The sequence below is a fragment of the Crotalus tigris genome, unplaced genomic scaffold (genome assembly GCF_016545835.1).
Source record: "Crotalus tigris isolate CLP2741 ecotype Arizona unplaced genomic scaffold, ASM1654583v1 scf7180000017987.690289119674:8195010, whole genome shotgun sequence".
In the NCBI taxonomy this organism is placed as follows: Eukaryota; Metazoa; Chordata; class Lepidosauria; order Squamata; family Viperidae; genus Crotalus; species Crotalus tigris.
In genome coordinates, this window is record NW_024096758.1 from 3181546 (window position 1) to 3198973 (window position 17428).

Genomic DNA, 17428 nt, shown 5'->3' on the forward strand with positions numbered 1-17428 from the left:
AGTCCAGTTGCTTTTAAAATAAAAGCACCTTTGGGACAACAATAACCTGGATGAATGAGAGCCTCCATAGACAACCCTTCATTAGTATTCCAAATATTCCCAAAAGGTTGGAACTTCCTGGATGTAGGTAGAGGTGTAATTGCCTTACAGGATCAAAGCAATGGCCTATTTATAGATAACTGCACAATATTTGTGGAGACAAGGGTTATGTTTAGCCTTTCAATGGCAGGCCAGTAGCAATAAAGATATTAGGCTGGCATAGAAGAATAATTTATTTTAAATCTGGTATATTAATATAATTACCTTATCCATTTAACAATTTTCTACATCTCATTAAAAATTAAATTTGCAGTAAATCTGGAGGGCCTCCAAAGACTTTTAAGATTGCCTGTTGTCCTGGGCAACTTTGTCTCTTCTGGAAGACAATAACACCTCAATATCCTAATCAAATCTTTATGATGGTCATAGACCAGCAGAAGAGATACTTCTATACATTTTTTCAGCTTAGCTACCTAAGATCTTGGCCAATGGAGATGTAGAGAAGAGACATTGAATTCTTCTATGTATTCTGCTGGGAAGCTAATGGTGCATGTGCAATAAAAGCCAAATAAAAATATTTTTCTTAATGCATATAACATGACGTTTACCCTCAACATTTGGGTTTTTCCCAGCTCCTTTCCATACCTTTATAATACTCATCATCCTCAATGTATCTGGAAAGGCCAAAATCTCCTAGTTTGACACATTCAGGCGAAGCCACCAGCACATTACGGACTGCAATGTCCCTGCAGATAATAAAGTGAGCTAGTTATTCTCTTCTGGGAAGATTTGAATAGCTGCAGAGCAAAATATAAGTGTAGCAGGAAATATGAACAAAAACGCAAGTGTCTGAACTTCTAAGTCAATGATTGATCTGGCCATATTTTCATTTTTTGTACCACAGTGTAACATAGCTCAATAAAAGTGGATAAGCTCTTAGTATTTCAGTATGTGGGTGCTCAATGATTATCTCATAATCAGGAGAACAGTGAAAAAACAGAAGGAATTAACAGAAAATGAACCTTCACTTGTCTCACCTGACTGCCATCACAGCTACTGAAAATGGAGTGGTTTATGTGTGTGAAGAATGATGCTTGGAGGTAACTACTATAGGGATCATAGTCCAACACTGGGCTAAAAACATGCCCCAAAATTATCACATTACAGTTTTACATCTATGAGAACTGGAACTCTTCCCTCCTCAAGCTCTTACAATGGTACCACGCTGTACTGTATATAGAGATACAGCAGTTAGGCCACTGGATATGAAGCAATAGGAAGTTGGCCTTTTCTTTCCAAGTAGCCACTGCATAACAGTATTGGTATGAGTGATATGTTCTTCCAACTATTGAACATGATCCTATTGCTTTCCTCAATGAAGAAGATGAAGTCTCCTACCAATCGACTGCTCCTTGATGAATTTTGAAATTCACTTTTTGCATTTGCATTCTTCAATTATTATCTCTAATTGTTACAAAACAAACATTGTGAAAAGGTTGGATTGGGTGTCTTTCAGTATTGATTTGGCATTGATTGATAATGCTACTTTATTAGGCTTCATAAAATGACTTTGAGCTGCCCAAGAACCTCAGTTTTCAGCACTCTCTGGTGATGCCACATGAGGTTAACTTGAAGCTCTTTGTAAAAGGTCAGAATATACTGCAATGTGTTATATTTTTGCTCTATTTGAAATATGTTTCTGCTCCATCTGGTATGTAGCATTCCATTCCAATTCCAATGGAGCACAATTAAGGAGCATCCCTTTCTCCAAAGACCAATTCTCAGGCATTCCATATGTTCCTTAATCATTTTCAATGCCAAAACCCAACTTCCATGTCCTTGCACATTTTCAAGGGCTGAGAATCTCTTCTTGGTAATTGCAAAGAGTAATGATGGGCAACCTATGGCTTGTGAGCCACATGAGACTCCTGTACCTTATTTGCAATGCTCAGAGTCCTCACAGAATGGATAAGAGTTTTTGAGACCTTTTTATGTTTTAAGAGTCTGGAATAAGACAAAGGTGGCAAACCAGGTTTCTTAAACCTTCTAGGAACCTAAATTATTCATTGAATCCTTTGGAACACCTGATGAAACCAAGTAACTATACTATTTTTCTCAGCGTTTTTTTTTGGGGGGGGGGAGAGACTTAAAATGTGAAATGAGTACCTTAGGACTGCATGTTTATACCACCACTTCTGCTACTGAATTTCCCCCTCCAGAAAAAAATTCCAGAATTACAGTGCCTACCCTCATCAATCCTTAGACACCACAGAAAAACAGTGGCCAAAGGTTGCTCAGCCTGGACTAGAAGCTATCCATTTAGCCTTGGATGTAGCAAGATGGTGCAAGAATAAATGCAGAGAAAATTCTTGGCTGAGTATCTATATATCTTTACATGCCACCTCTTATTTTACTTTAAAATAAAAAAAAACCCTTGTACCTGTGCACACAGTTGATAGCCTCCAGATAAGCCATGGCTTTGCAAATTTGCAAGGTATAGAGAATAAGGGTCTGCACCTTCAGGCTGGCCTTGTTCTGCTCGAGATAGTGTCCCAGCTGCAGAGAGAAGATGAAAAAAACTGGATAGGAATCTATTTCTAAAACTTTTTTTCCAAGGAAGCTCAGACTCAAGAGATTCCTTCCATTTCCTTGCTTCGTTGCTTCCTTACCTTTTTTAGATTCAACTTCCCAACTCCCATTGCTTTGGGTACCATCAGCTCACCTCTCCATAAGGATAGAGTTCCATAACAATCCATGTTGGCTCCTCCTCTGTGATGCCAATCAGTTTCACAATGTGGGGATGGTCCATCTTTTTCATGAGCACTGTAGGTACATTGGGGAGAAACTTAGTTAATCTTGACACGTGGCCCATTTTTATTTTCAATCTTAATTTCAGAGATCCTCAGAGATCATACCTTATTCTTACAGATGTGCTAGCATCAGTTTTTCTCCACAGCATGATTAATGCTCTCCTCCCTTATATCCAGTTAAAAAATATTTTAAAATCCTTTGTTTCACATTAACAATTATTGCCAAGCTTCTACCCTTTCTTACTATTTGTTGAGGTTGAAGTAATCAATCAATTTAATTAACAGCATTTTTATGATGCCTGGCAATATTATTATCTTATTTAGTTTGAAAAGCCTATTTTCACTGATTTAAAAGTCAAGAGTACTTGTCCAGTTAAGCATTTACTTGAAAATACAACTGTTCTACAGTGCTTCATTGATGTGATGGAATGTCTAATGGACCCTAGGAAAGCAGAAGATGAAACATGACAATTACAAAAGAAAGCAAACCCAGCAAAGCCTGGCAAGTTCAGGAAACAAGAACCACTAGATTTCTGGTAAGATCCTTATTACCATTAGGGTGTTGTAACAGAATCTTGAAAGCCTGTCAAAGCAGTTGTCCAGCTCAACGTATACCTTACATAATTAAGGAGTAACTCTGAGTCTCTTTCTCATGTCTTCCCCCTCCCCTTGTCTCAGGAATCTTTTACATAACTGCTTTGTTTCCCTTGTAACTGTTGTGCTGCCTCCTCTGCTTTTTTTTTTTTACAAGCTGTAGAATTACAGGTTTGGTGCATACTGCTTGTTGCCTTGACAGGCAAGTGCATTAAAGATAAGATAAATCCACTCCTCACTCAAGACAGCATGGGGAAGAGAGCAAAGTTTTTAAATATGGCAACTCTAAAAGGTCACACTGAGAAAAATTGAAGAAATTTTGAAGAGCTGCCTGTTCCCACAACTACTGCAACAGCACCATTCAGTCACTGCTGTTGTGGCACTGCACCAGATGTGGGAGGAAATGGCATTTTATTTCACATGTTCACAGAAAGAGAGAGTCTACCTACTTGCTTCACTCATGAACTTCTCCTTGTTCTCAGCAGTGCAATCTTTCTTGCATGTTTTCACAGCAACGCTAACCCGCTCCCCACTCTGAAAGAAGAGGGAGACCCCAATATTAAAAAGAGGAGGAAGGAGGAAGAGGAAGAGAAGGAGGAGGAGGAGGATCTAGTCTGCATCTTTTGGGCAAAAGACAAATTGCTGGAGTTCATGTATGTCAATCTTCCATAGAAACAAGTGACACTTTTGGCTTTTCAAAACTGTAGCAATAGCACTGAGGCCAGGCCAAAGATCCAGAAACCAATGTCCAAAGGAAACCAACAGGCAGAATATCCCCATCCACCTTCAATTTTGTAATAATTTAATGGTCCCACCTCACAACTAAATCATATGCATGATATCACATGTAGTTTGCCACCATGGATAAGCTTCTCTCAGTCTTAAGGTTTTTCTAATGTGCAAATAACAAAACGAGCATATAAGATTGTCTATCTGTCTGTCTGTCTGTCTGTCTGTCTATATATCAACAAACACTGATCACATATTTTCCCTTGATTTCCTTATGCCACTTATGATACATGCTACACCTTACCATTCTAGTCTACAGACCAAAGGCAGTCTAGTAAACTGCTCTTTATACAAGCTGAACTAGAATTGTTGTGAAGCCAGCTGGACCGTGGCACATAAATGAAGTTTCAGCCCAGCACATTTGATGTTTATCTGGCTAGGAAAGGCTAGGACAGAGTCTTATGTTCCAGACTCACCTCATTGGTGAAGACACCTTCATAGACTTCTCCGAAGAAACCTTCTCCCAGGATCCTGCCCAGAGAAACATCTTCTCGAGAAATCACAAACTGTTGGACTATGCAAGGAATAGAATGGTAAGGGATATCAACTTGTCAGTTGTGAACAACAGCAACAACAACATCTAACTCCTCAATACCACACCATAATCTAGAAAGGAAGAAAGACTGCCATTTTGCAGGCTGGCCATGTTTTGATTCAACAATAATTACAGGCAGGAGAGTGACATTCTGCAGAGATTGTAACACATTCAGGTCTCACCTGTCCATAAAGAGCGGCGGTCTTCAACAAGTTCAGGACCTCAGCAGCAATTTGGGAATGGTAATACTGGCTACAATTTTTCATGACTGTTTTTAATGGTGTATAAGATACTAGCAGTGGCTCCCCCCAATCATATTCAGATACAATATTCACCACAATGATATAGAATTCATCACCGCTTGAAAAGACTTCCATCTCCCCTCCACCCAGGATTGGACTTAAATTTACCACTATGAATCTTTTGCCAATTTTCTAACCCTTTTGCCAACTTTCTAACCACACCATGCATAATTTCATAGACTTCAAATAAGCCCATCTCATTTGCCTACTTTCTAGATTAAAAACCTCCAAATGTCTCAACCATTCCTTACAGGGAAGCTGCTCCAGCCCCTTGACCATCTCGGTTGTCCATTTATGAACCTTCTGTAGCTCCAGTGGAGCTACAGAAGGTATGGCAGTCAGAAATGGACATAATATACCAGATGCATTCACACCAATGATTTACATAAGAGCATTACCTTATTGGCATCTCTATTTTCAGCATAATTTCTTTTTATCTCTCACATTCTGATGGTCTTTTTTTTTTTTTACAGCAGATGTACAGTGTTCACACAGTCATTACTCCAAGATTTCTCTCCTCACCAATCACTGCTAATTCTGATGCAATTAGTCTATATAAGTAATTAGGATTTTGACATTAATGTGTGTTGGTTATACTTTATTTTTGTTTCCATTAATGGTAGCCAGAGGCAAAGTGTGATTCTCTTCTGGAATTACACAACATGGCTGACTTAGGGAGGGTAATTTCTGAAATGTTTAATTTAATTTAAATAAAATGGCCCGCGGCAGTCTTACTGCTGTTTGGTTTTTGTTCACATAACATGATAGCCCTAACCTTGACTCCATTAAGTATATTTTAGAAACCAGTTATTGGATAATGAGGTTAGTGTAAAAGGTTCTTTTCAACTCTGTTTCAATGCTCACATAACTATTCTAAAACATGTAACAATGTTATTTCTTTGAAGCGCCTATTTTGTTCAAGAAAATCCTTTCTTTTACATTGGTGCATCACATTACCATTTCTGCATAATAATTCAGGTACCATTTCTGCATAATAATTCAACCACCTAATCCCTTCTATATATTAATCCACTCCAAAAGTACAGTTGAAGCCCTAACCCTATATGATTTTAGAAAAGGGGAGCAAGGTCTGAACAAACCTCCAGATTTGGGTCTGGATGCTTCATCTGGAATCTCAGCATAAATGTCAGAATCTGGAACAAAACATTATCTGTTATTTCAGTATAAATATCCTTTCCCATCAAGATATCCTATTGTCATCTTGTTCATAAAGGTTTAACATGGGATGCTTCCAGAAGATTTTACTGTGTTCTCTAACCTAGCTTTTTTTTTCACAGACAAAAAACAACACTAAGAAGGGGAAAAAGGAATTTCTAAATTATCTTTTATGATCAGCATTAAAAGCTGGTGACTTGGAAGGACTAATCCTGGCTGTAGAAAGAAAATGGTATTTCCCAAATTTTTACCATCCTTTCAGGACAGCTGAGTAATTACTTTAGACATTACTTATGGATAGAACATTCAATTTTCTATTTCATTTTTGACTTTCATCATAGAAGCATGGCATGATTTTGTATATTTCAGAAATGTGTGCAATCTATTTGATTAGGAATGATAGGACAACAAAAATAAATATACCTCAGCCTACTCTCAGTGTAAACTCCATCATTCCATGACTTCTGCCAAAAATGGCAAGGCCAGAGGTTAAAAGAGATCAAAACTCCCAAGTACACAATTTATATACCTGATGTCATCAATCCTCATTGATCTGATAATGGCCAGGTAAAATTCAACGTACCTCCGCTGAAGCTCTCTGTCAGTGTGGGTCTCTTTTCTTCTATATGCCTGTGGCAGAAAGATATTTAGGAACAGAACTGGCTTTGCTAATTTCCTTTTACTGAGATTTGATTTGTACAAAAAAATGTGAGCACTAAGGATTATCAATCAATACTTGTCCTGAAGGCAGGACAAGAAGCAACGGGTGGACACTAATCAAGGAGAAGCAACCTAGAACTACGGAGAAACTTCCTGACAGTGAGAACAATTAATCAGTGGAACAACCTGCCTCCAGAAGCAGTAAATGCTCCAACACTGGAAGTTTTTAAGAAGAGACTGGACAGCCATTTGTCCGAAATGGTGTAGGGTTTCCTGCCTGAGCAGGGGGTTTGACTAGATGACCTCCAAGGTCTCTTCCAACTTTACCATTATTATAATATGAAGGTAATTCTTCCAGTAATGATGAAGGGCTTCACTTGTTTACGGTCTCTTCATTTAGGATAATGTTTCGGCACCTAAGAGAAGGCTGGAGAGCCAGTTTGGTATAATAGTTAAGGTATAATAGTTTGATATAATAGCTAAGGCCATGAATTCTAGTCCTGTCTTAGGCATGAGGCCAGCTGGGTGACCTTGGGTCAGTCACTCTTTCTTAGCCATAAAAGAAGGCCAGGGCAATCCACTTCTGAACACCTGGCCGAGAAAATTTGGGGACTAGTCCAGGAAGTTGCCAAGAGACAAGAAGGAGAAGAAGAGAAGAAGAAGGAGCAGGGAAAATAAAAATGCATAAAAAGTTCTGATAGATCAAATCTTTGACAATCTATAATAAGTTAGCATCTCTCCCCTATAACAGCTGACAAATCCCATTAGAAAGCTTATGAGTAGAATAGTGAACCTACTGTTGATATCCCAGCAATAGGAGCCCTATAGTACAATTCTATTTTGTTATCAGCATTCATAATTATTGATAGGTGTTGTCTCCGTCAACCTGGTCAACATTTTTCTCTGTATATGGAACACATGCTAGTCTATTTCCTATAATATTTCCAGGAAGCAATAGTTTTGTTTCTTCTCTGACTAAATTAGAGCTTAGGGAGCACTGAGGTAATTTTATCACTAGTGCAAAACTGGTTTTTCTCCTAATGTCCTTTGGTGCTCAGTATTACACACAAGCACAACATCCTAGGGTAGGTCCATCCTCTTACTTACTGTATTGGGACCTGAGGCAGACTGATCCTCTTCTCATTCTCTGCAAGGGAAAAGGAGATAAAGCATGTCAGGAAACTCATAACTCAATTCTAACTGGCCAATTTGCTGTGAATGAGAACTGTTCCCTCTTTTCTATTTTTTTTTTCTCCGTCTCCAAATAACTAGGGGTGAGTAAACTGCCCTTGTTCTGTTCTATTATTGTCTTAAGCTTTGCTTACTCCATTTCACCGAATGAACATGGAGAAATTCTAAAATGAATTTTGGAACTGGAATGCAAAGTTTCTGTAGCATCCATAAGCACTAATGAATTAGAAACATGGGTCAGAACATTATTGCACAAGTGGATGATTGCTTATCTGCATCAATAAAGTGCAGATGACAGTGTGTTGGTAGTATTGATGTTGTTCTGCACATAGGACAGGGAAATTTGAAAAAAAAAACCCACCTTTCCTTAACTGGAAACTTTGATAATGGTGGCTTTAGAACTGAATCAATCAGGCAATTGTCCAAGCCAGTGATGGCGAACCTTTTAGAGACTGAGTGCCCAAACTGCAACCCAAAACCCACTTATGCATCGTCGAGTGCCGGGTAGGTGTGGCCCATTGGCTGGGTGTGGCCCATTGGGTGGGTGTGGCCAATTGGGTGGATGTGGCTGCAGTGGTAACAGTAGACTGGGTGGGACTAAAAAGTTCAATCATTCAATTCCAACTTTGCAAGATCCTTTTTTTCCCCACGAGAAGTTCAAAATAACTGATTGAACCTTTTTTCTTTTTTCTTTTTTTTTGCACACGGTGGCAGAGGCCTAAAGTGAAGAAGTTTTATAAAACCCAGCTGAAGGCCTAGAACTGGAGTGATGGCACGTGTGCCCATAGAGAGGGCTCTGAGTGCCGCCTCTGGCATCCGTGCCATAGGTTCGCCACCACTGGTCCAAGCCGTGCACTTGAGGGGGCCTTCAATTCTGACATAATTTCAATAAATAAAATATATGAAAACTATAGAAACACAAGATGAAGAGTTCACCATGAAGACTTCTCCATGTCTTAGGAAGGTTTTAACTTGGTGTTGTTTGCTTTCATTTATGAATTATGATAACTGTACTTTTACAGCTGCATGATGGGTTAAGAAATCATACAATAAAAACATATATAGCAATGTAATAATTTTAAAGTATTCTTTCTCTCTCTCTCTGTATCTGTGTGTGGGGGTTTCCAGTTAACACTTGTGTCCAGAGCCACAAAGAGTCTAAGGCTAAGAAAGCAAATAATTTATCTATAAATAACATGGTGTTGTGCATCAACATGAATTATGGATATTAATATGATTTTCAGAAGCCTCTTCTCAAACCATGATTTTACTACCCAAAATAGTTTAATGTGTTGCCTTGATTTCTAAGAGAAGCTTCTGATTTTAAGATTTAAGATTGAATGGGAAAATACTATTAAATACCATGAGATGAACATATTTTGTAATTCTTGGTTATATATGGTTGATTAAAGCTATAATCAATGCTACAAGGCTATAAGGCAATGTTGGATCTAACATTAGCTTACTTTGTAGTCAACACACCCAATATTATGTTGGCTATTGTCTGTCTGCCTACCTACCTAATCACCCACCCACCCACCCACCCACCCACCTACCTACCTACCTACCTACCTATCTATCTATACCTACCTACCTACCTACCTACCTACCTACCTACCTACCTACCTACCTATCTATCTATCTATCTATCTATCTATCTATCTATCTATCTATCTATCTAACAAACAAAGGTATAAGCCCACCCAACATACACAGGTGATTCTGGACAATTTACAATGTTTAAAACACACAACATAAAATCCCATAAAAAATCTCATTTGCCCCCCATCCATCTCAAGGGTATATCTCACACAGCTCAAGGGAATATAGGAATGATATGATCCTGTGATCAGAGTTAACATATAGATCTTTCCCAGTCAATCAGAATTACATTAGAAAAGAACTGGATAAGTTCAAATGATAGAAAGAACCTCCCACAAATAGCTTAATATTGTTTTAAGAAACAAACTACAGCATCCACATTCTTCTACAAGAAAGTATGTGACTATTATTCAGTCTGCACTATTACATTCTTACCGTGCTTTGCAAATCATATAGGATCCACCCTTACCATATGCAAAGGATCACTTCATTACATTCTCACCTCTGTTGGGTAGGATGATGAGGGAGGTATCCAAGCATCCCTGCAGCCTGCAGTAGCCATCTATTAAGTCAGCCATGTTCTCTGCCTCAGCCAGGGAGGATGTCTTAATAGTCAAGGACTGCCAAGTAAAAAAGCCATATAAGATCCCTATGCCAATCATACAGAGATTTCATTGTCAATGCTCACATTTGCCCATCAAGATGGTAACTACATTGGTTTAAACCCCTTGGTTGGCTCCCATGCTGGCTCAGGAATTCTGGGAGTTGAAGTCCACAAGTCATAAAAGAGCCAAGGTTGCCTACCCCTGGTGTAGTAAATAAAGTCATTTGCTAGAAACTGTGAGACTATGAGTTATAATCTCATTTTAAGGCAAGGAGTCAGCTGGATGAACTTGGGCCAATCACTTTTTCTCAGTTTCAGGAAGCAGACAACAGCAAACCACTTCCAAAAGAAACCTCCCAAGAAAATTGCCTGGATTTATCTATGTAGCTGCAATACTAATAATACTAATGATAATGATGATGATGTTGGAAGGGATCTTGGAGGTCATCTAGTCCAAGCCCCTGCTCCGGCAGGAAACCCTATACCATTTGAGACAAATGGCTGTCCAGTCTCTTCTTTAAAATTTCCAGTGTTGGAGGATTCACTGCTTCTGGAGGCAGGTTGTTCCATTGATTAATTGTTTTAACTGTCAGGAAGTTTCTCCTTAGTTCTAGGTTGTTTCTCTCCTTGATTAGTTTCCATCTGTTGCTTCTTGTCCTGCCTTCAGGCACTTTGGAGAACAGCTTGACTCCCTCTTTTTTGTGGCAGCCCCTGAGATATTGGAACACTGCTATCATGTCCCCCTTCGTCCTTCTCTTCGTTAAACTAGACAGACCCAATTCCAGCAATCGTTCCTTATATGTTTTAGCCTCCAGTCCCCTAATCCTCTCACAATGTTAGCATGTAGACATCACTCAGTCAAAATAAATACAGAGAGATTTGAGACTGATGAAAGGAAGAAGAACTCATTTATGTAGTGCAAAGTTATATACGGAATTTGCTGCCATCAAATGTGTTGATGGCCATCAATCCAGACAGGGTTAAAATAGCCATTAGTCAAGTATTGGTGAATGATAAACTCAGACAACGTGTTTGTTAAACAAGTACTTTTGAACTGTATGAAAAAATCAATAAAACATTTTTTAAAAATAAAATAAACTAGCCATTAGTCCTGATGAAGATTTGCTGTCTCTGAAAACAAACCTGGCATGCTTTGATTCCTAACCGCTAAGGAGCAAAAATGGAGGAGGGATACTGAATTCTAGTCCATATTGTGTGCTTTCTGATTACTTTTGACTGGCTAGTACAGAAGGCTGGATTGCACCAGCTCGAATGTAACAGCTCTGATACTGTTCTTACTTTTTCTCTCTCAAGAAGAGTGTTGGAAGACTGGAACAGGGAGACAACTGAGATATAATCAAAGCCACCTTGCACTTCCTTCTTACCTGGGGGTTCCCAGTCAGACCAAGCTGCAGCAATGCTCTGCCTTCCTCCACTGTAGTACATTTTATGGATTTGATTTGCTTGAATTCAGCCAAGCAAGTGGGCTGCAAAGGAGCAACATTAATGTTTTATGAAAGGTTCACTTGCATTACAATCAAGAAATCTTTCTGCTTTCCACACTCTGTAATGTGGGGTGGGATGCTATGCTGGACCCATATATGCAGAATAGCAGCATTCTGATTCATGTCTCTTTATTTTTTAAATGTCACAAAAAAGTTTTATAGTGGCACAAATCCCATTATATTTTGAGGTTAGCGTGAATATTATTGTAATGTAGGCTCCAGGGCAAAACTGATTTGGCCAACCTATAGTTTGTATTTCACTAAAGGATGTGTTTCAGTTTAGAAAGCTCATCAGTTCTAACTGGTGAGACTTAAGCTCTCTTGTAAAGAAAATCAGCTCTGCCATCTTGGAGCTAATAACACACATAAAACTTTAGTATAATCTCTACTTAGGTGATGTTGAAAGCAAAGCACAATGGGATTATCTACAAGCTTGGTAAATGCTGAATCAGGGGTCTCATAAAATACTCTTGTTTAAAATGGACTGGATATTCTTTGACAGCAGAATCAGTGGCCATAGTGCTTTTAGGTTTGCTTGCCTTTTATTTAGTTATCCATACATCCATACAAAGAATTATAAAGTTGGAAAGATTTTTGGAGGTCCAACATTCTACCCAGTGCACGAATTTTATACCATCCTGAATGCATGCATGTGTATATTTGTATAATATACAGGGCTGCCCAATTGACAATTTTAAACTCTGAATGGGGAACACAAAAACAAGAAAAATCCCCATAATCAAAATAGAAACAACTACGAGCACAATGCAACCAAGGTCAAAACCACCCTCATAATCACAACACAAACCATTACAAGATAAGCTCATCCAGTGCTTTGGCCCGATGACTCAAGGAAGAGTCAGGTTTTCAAGACCTCACAGAAGGTCAAGACAATCAGGGCTATCTGTATCTTAACATACCTTTTAGAAGAGACAGAGAAGGCATACTCCATTAGATAGCAGAAGCGACTCAGAGTATGCCAATTCTGTCAGCATTTGTGGAAAAAGCAGAAACAACTGGAGATAGCTATACCACAAATAACCTGGCTCAGCACCAAGAAGGACATTATAGTGATAACCAGAAGCTTGATTGTATTAGGAAGCCTACTGAGAACCAGTGTAGTTCACAGAATACATTCATTATGTGAATATTCCCTGGTATCCCTTATGACTGCCCACACTGCTGCATTCTGGATCATTCTTAGTTTCTGGATGTTCAAGTATAGCCCCATATAGAATGTGTTGCAATAGTTTAGGTGTGAGGATACCAAGGCATGAGTGACTATATTTGGAGGAACTAAGTGGAGAATTCATTCCATCTCCAGGCACATAAACTTGAATTATCTAGTAGAGAGATAATATCCTGCGTTTCATGATCATGCTCTTTACAAGACCCTTTCCCTTAATCTTACCTCTTGGTTTTACTGCTTGAAAAGACATAATCCAACTAGTCTTACACCTATTAAATTTCTATTCATTGAAAGGTACAGGAATCCTGCATTAAAAATTGTATTATTCAATTGTACCAGTGGCCTTCAGAGAAGATGATTGTATGGTACAAAAACAACCCTGAAGTTACCATGGAAACACTCCTGTTCTCTCGCTATCTGCAAAATAGCTTAATTTGTATTCAGGCAACAAAAAAAGGGAACAATAGATTGCAATGAAAATCCGTATTTGATAGATTATGAAAGCCCTTTCTTACAAGATGTCTGAGCAACTCACCTTTGCTTCTTTACTTGTCATCTGCCGAATGCCTTTTGGGCCAATCACCAGGTCCACAGTGATATTCCATCCTTGCTGAAAAGGGAAGAGAGAAAAGAAATTTGTGTTTCAGATGAAACAAAACTCTCCTAATTTTTGCAGCCCCTGACATTCTGAATATGTTGAGCTGCTGAAGAATTTTAGAGCAGGAATGATAGAAGATTGTGGAAGAATTCTAGAGCAGGAGGTGATGCAAATGGCAATTAATACTACATCAGCCTGGAGGTGGAAAGTTAGAGATGCCACAGAGTTTGAAGCAAAATGATAAGCCCCACATAAGCTGAAACTACTATGAGTATGATGCATGACCTAAGTAAGCTCTTAAGCGTGAAAACCTTTTGGAATGAATTCCAATTAGCATCCATAGGCCCAGTGACATCAGATAAGCAGGGAGGAGCCAAAAATAAGATATGTGTAGATTTGGATAGATGCCTCAATTAACAGTGGAGAATGACTATCATATAACATGTATTTTTAAATATTTGCTTATCTTTGTTAGTTAGAAATTCTGAGGTTGGGGATCTGGCCTCTTTTCTAAATGTGAGAATGTCAGGCTAATGAACTGTATACATATATAAAATCTCTTGGATCATACACCTTGACCTTGACCTATTTGATCCCCATATGCAAACACTATCCTTTATCTTACAAGTTCTAATCCACTGAATTTCAGCTTCAGAAGTTCTAAAATTCCAAATGTTGATCCCTATTCATCTTGTCAGAACATCTCTCTGTACAGTACTGAAGAGAAGACACCAATCACATCATCTATTATGATAGCATCCTGAAAAGATTATGTTTACGTCTATATCTAAACTGTAATTGGAACCACAATCAGGCCACACAGACTCTGGGAAATATTTCCTTGCCCGCCCAATACTTACAATCAACTCACAGCGATAGCTTTCTTGATCAATGTTGGCAAAGGTGGAGAGTGTGCCAAGGAACTTCATGATGCATTCTTCCTCTCTTAGGAGCGCATACTGCTGGAAAGTCTGCTGGATCATCTTGCGGAACTGCTTTGGCTGTGAATGGGAAGCACGGAGGAATTAAAAAGAAAAAGAAAAAACTCTTAAAACTTCATAATAAATGCAGACAGAAACCTAAGATGGAATGAAATATTTTACTACTGCTGGAAACCTAAGATGTTTTGTTCAGACAAGCAGAATATTTTAGGCAGTAGATGGTGTTAGATGATTGCAATTTTAAAATGGTCGTTGAAAATGTTGTTTAATCCTGTTGTAATTAAAAGAAAAATACCCCAGTACTTTGCTGAATTACTTTTCGATATGGAGAGCAATTTTTGGAGTAGTAACAAATATTTTGACCCAATCGTTCAGTATGAAAGTGATGGCATAATTCATTCAGCCATTTCAAATTCTGAAGCTTTTTTCTGCTATTGATACAGATCAGATTTTCATCCAGCAGCATCTATAGAAAACCAGGATGATGCCAACATGGTAGAGCATGCAGTATTGTCATTATGCAAGCACTACTATTATACTCTAATGTTCCAAGATCTGACACAGATATTTAGGTCGCATCATTTGAGTGATGATATTGTCATGCATATTTTGTCATTTCCCTACTTTTATGGATATTCAAGCTTTAAGCCTTAACTTGTGGATTTTTGTTTATCTAACTTATGGGTCCTTGTTTCGTGGGATAGCAGATAGTTACTTTTCCCCTCTGTACTGTTTTACTACAATAATTCCTAAGATCAATAAGAGTGAGAAAGAAAAAAAGGGGGGAAAGGAGAAAAATCCATTCAAAATAATTCTAGAAAAGCTAGAAGCTCTGCTAGACTTTCTCAGATATACTACAACTCCCAACTCCAGAGAGACTGGCTAATGGCTAGTTCCCACCTTGGTTGAACATGTGTATGTGGGGCTAAAACATTTCTCACCTTCAAGTTCTCTTGCATCTGTTTAGGAAAGAACAAGTCCAGTCCCACTTCCTTCCTTAAAGAGAAAGAAAATGCTGCTTTACGCATCTGTAGGTATCCAGTCACTGGACATTTTAATTTATGGTGTTTCTATTTAGATTTAGGTTTTTTTAAGCCAGTTTGATCTAGTGGTTAAAGCACCAGGCTAGAAAGCAGGAGAGTATGAGTTCTAGTCCCATCTTAGCCCTGAAAGTCAGCTGGATGACCTTGAGCTAGTCATTTTTTCTCAACCCAACTCACCTCACAGCGTTCTTGTTGTATTGAAAATAGGAAGAGAAAGGTGAATTATTTGAAAAAAGAATAAAGCCGGGATACAAACAAACAAACAAAAAGATTTGGAAGCAAACCAGCTCTCTTAAAATGGGCCATTCCATCTTATCTTTTGCACTGCTGCCTATCCTGGCTGCCAGAGGCACACCACCTTGCTCTCAAGAAAGCACCCTTTTCCAATCATCTGTGACCATAAACAATGCCCTCTGGCTAAGGAGAGCAGGGATGAGTTTTGTAAATGAGAAAAGTTTTCACTGAGATCTTTGTGGACTGGAAGGAGAGGTCTCTGGTAACCTTATTTAGCCTATTGTGTGGAACCGTATATGAGCATCTACTCCTTCCAATTCAATTAAAGTTATTGGCATCAGTGCAGAATCTGGGACCAAAACTAATATTAATTGGTGGCTTGACCCTCCATCATTCCACTTCTGCACCCGATGTAATTTCCCCCCACCTATTCTTTTTTCAGCTCAACTTTCTTCAAGCAAATAAATGTTGCGATTTCAGCTAAGATTCATTGGGGATACAACTCTGTTTTCCCAGTTGAAACAGAATATAAGTGGGTAGGAACTGGGCTCAGAAAGAATGCAGTAATTAGTTGTTAAGCCTTAGATGCTACTGTGAATCTGGGGGTGGCATTTGGGATATCCTGTCTCTGTCTCTCTTATCCACACATACACATACTTTCTTCTCCATACATGAACAGATACACACACCTACACATATTTAAAATATCTTGTTCGGTTATGCAAGCAAAGCTGCATATTGGAAAAGAAGAAATCTATCAGGCAGAGATCATTACAACTAATGAGAAACTTTTTAAAACATCAACCAGCATAGTTAAAAATGTTATCAACATACTCCAGGAATTCAAAGTTGGATTTCTTGTCTAAAGCGTTGTGGGGCATATCCTTGTAGAATCTCCTGCAAAAAATTGGATATTAAAGCTTGCATGATTCCTAATTCACCACAACACTCACACTGATGTTTTCAAATTGAAGTTTCCCATCTCATCATCATCAGAATATCATTCAGTATTATTGTCTGATTGAAGCATAATGTTGGGTATTATTGTGTTTTGTTTTGCTATAGCTAAATGTGAAAACCCACCTATTAAGAGTTAATGCCTCATGCAAACCAACCCATTATAGTTTAGCTTGATGTACAAAACTCATTCACCAAAGCTTGTTCAGTAAACTGTAGTTAACAATATCCTGCCTTATTGTTATGCAGGAGCTCACCAATTTCTTATAATATTCCTCCCTTGTTGCATCCTTTCAGATTTCTGGCTTTGCTTGCATTTCTTGAACTCATGCTTCCTCAGATCTTTCTTCTTGCCAATGTCCCAGCTTCAGGATTTTGGTTCTTGTTTTGCAAGGATCACTGTGCAAGCCACAAGACTTTGACCCTGCTCACATGTTTTCCAAACATGGTTGTGTCAGATGCAATCTTTTGCCTAGCAAGTACATACCTAAGCTCCAGGCAGCCTAGCTGTAGGGCCATCCCCTCACTCACTTTGCTCGCATAAAGTTGCATGTATTCACTCCGGAGCTGAAAAACACGTATAAGATGGTCAGTTAAGGATCCCTACCGGTGCTCACTACTCTTTCCCAAAAGCAAAGGTAAGTGGGTGTTCTTGCACA

At 38.7% G+C, this 17428-nt stretch overlaps 1 protein-coding gene across 8 annotated transcripts in view; it reads right to left on the reverse strand.

The window, feature by feature from the left end:
• Window positions 1–17428, reverse strand: part of PTK2B (protein tyrosine kinase 2 beta) — a 97849-nt gene that overhangs the window by 23032 nt on the left and 57389 nt on the right. For all 8 annotated transcript variants that reach the window (XM_039345981.1, XM_039345982.1, XM_039345987.1 and 5 more), the window contains 15 exons: window positions 17257–17336; window positions 16647–16709; window positions 15477–15531; window positions 14455–14595; window positions 13532–13606; window positions 11688–11789; window positions 10201–10318; window positions 8013–8052; window positions 6829–6875; window positions 6170–6223; window positions 4649–4746; window positions 3893–3977; window positions 2762–2862; window positions 2480–2595; window positions 685–785 (listed from right to left, as the gene is read on the reverse strand). In XM_039345981.1, the coding sequence (XP_039201915.1) occupies window positions 685–785; window positions 2480–2595; window positions 2762–2862; window positions 3893–3977; window positions 4649–4746; window positions 6170–6223; window positions 6829–6875; window positions 8013–8052; window positions 10201–10318; window positions 11688–11789; window positions 13532–13606; window positions 14455–14595; window positions 15477–15531; window positions 16647–16709; window positions 17257–17336 (1276 nt within the window). The remainder of the gene's footprint in view (window positions 1–684; window positions 786–2479; window positions 2596–2761; window positions 2863–3892; window positions 3978–4648; window positions 4747–6169; window positions 6224–6828; window positions 6876–8012; window positions 8053–10200; window positions 10319–11687; window positions 11790–13531; window positions 13607–14454; window positions 14596–15476; window positions 15532–16646; window positions 16710–17256; window positions 17337–17428) is intronic.